General features: G+C 42.5%; 1 protein-coding gene across 1 annotated transcript; it reads left to right on the plus strand.

Moving 5' to 3' along the window:
• The first annotated feature begins 2,802 nt into the window (after positions 1-2,802).
• LOC107595892 (oligodendrocyte transcription factor 1-like) lies at positions 2,803-4,163 on the plus strand. The gene is made up of 2 exons (XM_016286477.1): positions 2,803-3,000; positions 3,458-4,163. Exon 2 carries the CDS (start codon positions 3,459-3,461, stop codon positions 4,161-4,163), a length of 705 nt encoding a protein of 234 aa, XP_016141963.1. The 5' UTR covers positions 2,803-3,000; position 3,458.
• The last annotated feature ends 1,837 nt before the right edge of the window (positions 4,164-6,000 follow it).

The following is a 6,000-nucleotide window of genomic DNA, read 5'->3' on the forward strand; positions in this document are numbered from 1 at the left end:
TGCTTCCCTCCAGGGGAGAGAAAGAGAGAATAAAGTTGTGACATCTGTTTATTTCTCATTAGAACTTTTCTTTATGCAGGTTTGTTGGTGTGCAAGACAGCTCTGCAGTACGTGCAGTACGGACACAAGCTGGCGAAGGGCTGGCCAGTCGGCAGATGAAATATCACGCTCGGCATTTAGCAGACGTTTCTCGGCATCCATGGTCTGGTAATGAATATGGAAGCAGACCTTTTCCGTTTCAGTGTTACTGATTTTTTGCATAAGCTTGTGTTGTGACCTTCCACATCATGAAAAACAGTTAGCAGTGCAAGCTGTCAAAGTTAGCACAGGTAGTCCAACTTCTTTATGCCCAATGCTTCCTTGTTGTTTGTGGTTTTGTTTCTGGGTAATTAAGCTCATGTGTCTGTCAGAGAGGCTTTCCACTGGCGCACAAAACTGTTTTTGGTCACCTGTCTTGCTTTTGTGCTGCCGGATCCTTGTTGACCTTTACATAAACTCAAGAAATAAGATAAATGGAGTGAGAACTTGTTGATAAAAGGAATAGTTGATAAGATGCATTTGTGAAACAGTAACTTGGAAATAAATTACAGAAAGGCCTAAAGCTTGATCATTGTTTTTCCAAATGGGTATTATTTATTTTTTCATTACAGGTCAGGTTTTTCATCTTCTGTGGAACACAAAAGCAGCTGTTTTCCAGAATGTCCTGGCATCTCTTTTTCATACAATGAAAGTGAATGGGGTTGTAGCCCATATTACTTATTCATGATATTCTACATGGTATCTGCATGTTGAAGAAAATTAAATTTACATTTTAATTTAAATAATTAAAATATAATTAAAAATAAGTTAAGACAACATTTATAAAGAATAACGTAGGGAAAGTTTAACACTATCAGTTCCCTTAATATTAATGGTGATTAGGGCTATATATATTACAAGAGCTATTTTTAGCAGCAGCTAATATAAATCTATATGAAAAATGTTTAAATAGATAAATACATTAATTTTAGTAAAACCTAAAAACTTAAAACTTTTTACTGCAGTGCATATGCAACGCTAGATTATTGATGATTTTCATGCACAACCACATTTAGGACTTTTTTATATTATGTAAGATCTTAAATTTTTGTGGCCTTAAATTTTGAAGACAGTTTTATGCATTTTTATGGATCCATGGACACACTACATTCACTGAGGCTGCGTAATCTCATTTGCACTTGTGTACATCAAAAATGGCAAGATGCCTCATCAATTAATCAGAAATCATCATCAGTAATCTTGATTCATCCCTTAGTGAACAGAAAAACATATAATTTACAGCAATCCACACGTGATACAGAGATATTCAGCTTAAAATATATAATTTTTCCCTTTTAATATGGCATGAGGGCAGTTGAAACATGTTTTTACATGATTGTATAAGTTATCGTGCATGTGTGTGTTAGCATGTTTGTATGTGTGTCTTAGAGATGGGAACCCCAGCAGTGCCAAGTGAACACCACCTCAGCCAGGCGATTTACCGGTAACTACAGGAAACAGGCTTGGTGTGAATGAGCTGATTGAACCCCCAGGTGCAGCTCCAGAGACCCAGCCCAAGTTTGCCGGCTTGGCCCAGACGGAGCACACTATGACCCCCACAAAGACAGCCCTCATCTCCCCCTTGCCTGGCTCCACCGGTCCCTGACCCACTCCAGCCTCGCCATGAAACCCACGGAGGCAATCGGCACTGGGGGCAGGGAGTACGGATGTGAGCCCCCCGGCACTGCGCCACCCCATTCAACCCCCCACAAGCTGGAAGGAAGGACGGAGAGAGCGGGAGGGGGGCGTTGTTGCGGGTGGACACCAGGTTCTTTCTTTCCCTCTCTTTTTCATCTCTTCTCTCTGTCTCTGTGTCAGAGCAGGTGTCCCTTTCGGCCCTCTCTTCTCGCCCTCCCTCCTTTCTGTCGCCGTTTCTTTTCACACACACGTTCACAAACGTACAGCTGATGAACATCCCAGCTCTAATCCATCACAGTCTGTCTTTTATAGGTCAGCTAGAGGCACACACACTTCCACACACCCCAACACACTGGCAGGTTGTGTTCTGTTGCCCTGCAGGTGCCTGGCGTTGCGATTGCTCTTTAAATTCTCTTTCCTGTCTGAGCCTACGAGTATGTGTGCATGGATGCCATGATACCATTCACAAGGACCGGGTGCCGCCACCTTCTTACCCTCCTCTCACCCCTGCCAGACAAACAGGAGATTCTATGTTCTCACCTCCTGCTCTCAACGTGAACAACATGCTTTCTGTTTACGTCTCTTCCTTCCTCTCATGTTTAGAGGGAGGCTAAATGAAAGTGTGTCAATAGTTTGGGAAAAGAGATAATTACACCGTTTGTATGTTTTACAATCAGTCTTACGCTGGGTATGTCCGGTTTGACACCTGTGACGAGAATCATTAGGCCTTCTATTTGTTGGCTCACTTGTTCATTTGCTTCCTCATTCAATAGCTGAAAATCAATGTCACGATATATCCCATGCATGCAAGAAAATATAACAGTATTGCATTGGTATGATATGCAGCAGATTGATATGAGCAGAAATAAAAACATATTCAGATCCCATTTAATAAACATGGGGCATGTGCTCACAATCAGGGTTTTCAACCACTGGAAATGATGATCAAATCATTAGCATGGAGGGCAGATGAGGGGGCGTCAGGAACAGAGAGAGAGAGAGAGAGAGAAAGAGTAACTCATTAGCTCATTACAGCAGTCCTTCTCTCATATTCTTCTAATGGTTAGGGAGTGTGTTAGCCACAGTTTAAAGATCTCCATGAAGGACAACTACCTGGACAAAAGAGCAAACAATCTAACTGAGCATTTAACATTTAACCATTACTGTTTTTAGGAAAATTAACTCATGACTAGATGAATATGGACTTGAAGAAGTGAACTGCTTTATTGTTACTCAAAGAATCCCTGGAAGAAGATCTGGAGTGTGTGGACCAAAAGCTTGAAGGTAAAGTCTTTGCCTGCTAGCAGGACTGAGCAATATAACAACTGAACTATATAGAGATCACCCAAAAAATGAAAATGTTGCCATAATTTAGTCATTTTCATGTGTTCCAATGATGTTCTGTTCATGCTGTTCTTTCTTCTGTGGAACACAAAGGATGACATTTTGAAGGTGTTTCTGTGCAATGAAAGTCAAAGGGGTCCAAAGTTGTTTTGGACCACACTGACTTTGATTGTAAGGACAAAAACAGAATTCTCAAAATATGTCCCACAAAAGAAAGAAAGTCAAACTTCATTTGGAAACATTTGAAACAACATGATAGTGAGTAAATAATGAAGAATAAAGAATTTTCATTTTGGTTGAACATATTCTGTAAATCCAAAAGATATCATACTGATTGAAATTTTTTCCCCCTATTTTATTCAATTACCTTACACGTTTTCTTAATATCTTCTTCCAGAATGCAGGCTGTGCCTGGTTTTAGGTGCAGAGAGCAGGGCAAGAGCTCTTTGCAGCAACTCATGCCAAGAATGGTACGGGTAACGGGAGCAGGAAGACCAGGTTCCAGTGTTGGGGGTTTCCAGGGGCCTCTCAGATCTTCGAAACCCCCTCATGAGCTTAGTGTGGAGGAACAACAGGAGCTACGGAGAAAGATCAACAGCCGTGAGAGGAAGAGAATGCAGGACCTTAACGTGGCAATGGATGCTTTACGGGAGGTCATGGTGCCCTACTCTTCTCCCACCAGTGTAGGTGGAGCACTGCAGCACCCTTACCTCCCTCCTGGAGCCCCTCTGACCGGACGGCGCCTGTCCAAGATCTCCACACTGGTGCTGGCCCGTAACTACATCCTGCTCCTAGGCTCCTCCTTGCAGGAGATGAGGCGTCTGCTGGGCGAGGTCAGCATCGGGATGGGTGTCAGCAGGACTGTACCACGTCTGCTGCTGACAGGGGGGTGGCCATTTCTTAACGGGCCAGGACAGCTTCTGCTTTCCCCTCCTGAGCAGCAAATGGGTGCAGCAAAGTGTCCCCTTCTGTCTCAGGGTACCCAGGAGGAGCCCTTGGCATGGGGGTCAGGCAGCATATCGGAGAACCTGGTGTGCCAGTGTGGGGTGTGTCGGACCCCACGGGTGGTGCTTGTTAATCCCTCCACACGTTTCCCAAAGTGATTCCAACATGACTTGGAGAAAGGCTAAAAAAGAATAATACAACAACATGCAATTTTTTAATGTCTGTGAAGGGTGGGGTGTCTTGGTTAATTTTTTGGTAACACTTTACAAAAATGTTCAATTTGTTAACCTTAGGCATAGTTCACCCAAAAACTAAAATTCTGTAATAATTTCTTCACCATCATGACGTTTCCAAACCTGCTTTCTTTGCTCGAACACAAATGAAGAAATGTTCATGTTCCACAGAAGAAAGACAGTCACATGGTTTTGAAATGACATGATGGTAAGGAAGTGATGACAACATTTTTCAGTGAACTATCCCTAAGTATCATAAACAAACACTGAGCAAAACTTTTACAGCATTTATTAAAATTTGGTTAATGTTAATTTCCACTTATACTAATACATTTTTTACATTTCAAGTGGGATAAACTTGAATGTGCAAGTATGCATTAGCTAACTGAACCTTTTAAAGTGTTACCAGTTTTTCCTTTTGCAAAACACTCCTAGACACATCTCCCATATTGTTGTTCTCTCCTTTTTGTTTGCTAAGAATTAAACTAGTAATACTGAAAGAGTGTGTGTGTGTGTGTCTGTTGTTTGAAACTAGTGCAAAAGTTCATCTCTCAGGACATTTCCTGTTTTTTCATCTTGTTCTGTCATAGTAAGTGTGTGCATGTGTATGTCCTCGGCTGCATCCAAACGGATTGAAATAATTAATTGTGCACCCCTTTTGCTGCACAAGGACGGAGCCTTTCTTTTACCCCAGCTTTCTCTGAACCCACCCCATTCAGCTCCCCAAACAAACCCCACATCAAACCCGACAGCCCCATAATAATTAGCCCACACTCTTTCTCCAGTTTCACCATCTTTAATCCACTCCCTTGATCGCTGCTTGTCGAGGTAAATGCGTTTACACGGGCCGGTGTGGCACTATTCATTACTCTCTGTGAACAGCATATTCAAACGCCTGGAAAACCAAAGGAGTTCACTTACCTAAATTACAAACAACACCCTCTCCAGCACCCAAAGTCTGACATCCACCCCTCCGAAGGCTGGGCGTCTGAAAAAAAAAAGAAGCAATTCTTTCAATCTCAGTGCAAGGTGAAAGCCATAAAAGGAGGGAAAAGCAATTCCATCTTGTGGATAGGGGTGCGTGAATGAGAATGCAGATTATAATCATAAGCATAATGATCAAATACGAGGAATAATCTGTCCCACTGCAAAAGGGGATTAGTCCGGCCAGGCGCGTGAAAGAGGGCGAGAGGCTGAATGGAAGGAGTCTGTTGCCCATCGCCCGGGACAAAAGGAGAGGTAGATGCCATTAAGTGAGATTAGGGTTAATAGGACTTGATTTTCTTGCAAGGAGGTTAAAAAAAAGAAGTACAGAGGGGGGAGAGGTGGGACAGAGAAGTAGGAAAGATCAAAGTAAGATGCCCCGACTTAAAACCCTTCTCTTTGCGAGGACGCAGACACACACACACACACACACACACACACACACACTTTAACTTGCCACCTCTTACATTTACATATAGTTGCCTTATGTCCGCTGACAACTTGAAGAGATTACCTCACTAATTTTACCTCACTTCAGCGCTTTTCTTAAAGCCATCTTCTCCTGTCGTTCTCTCCTGAGGTGATAACTTTCTCTCTGATGATGGTGGGTGTATTGTGAGAAGGATGTAGGGGTCTGCTCTCTCTTTGCCTTCATTCTTCAGCTCATCAGTGCAGCTAAATCCAGCCAAAACAAAATGAGACAAAAGAAGAGAAAGTAGAACAGGGTGTCCTATTGTTCTCCACAAAATGCCTATGTGTCCTGTATACTTCACTGATA

This window comes from Sinocyclocheilus grahami, unplaced genomic scaffold, assembly GCF_001515645.1.
Source record: "Sinocyclocheilus grahami isolate Dianchi unplaced genomic scaffold, SAMN03320097.WGS_v1.1 scaffold209.1, whole genome shotgun sequence".
In the NCBI taxonomy this organism is placed as follows: domain Eukaryota; kingdom Metazoa; phylum Chordata; class Actinopteri; order Cypriniformes; family Cyprinidae; genus Sinocyclocheilus; species Sinocyclocheilus grahami.

What these genes read in the sequence shown, in the direction of transcription:
- LOC107595892 (XM_016286477.1), top strand. Translation starts at nt 3,459, where the DNA reads ATGCAGGCTGTGCCTGGTTTTAGGTGCAGAGAGCAGGGCAAGAGCTCT.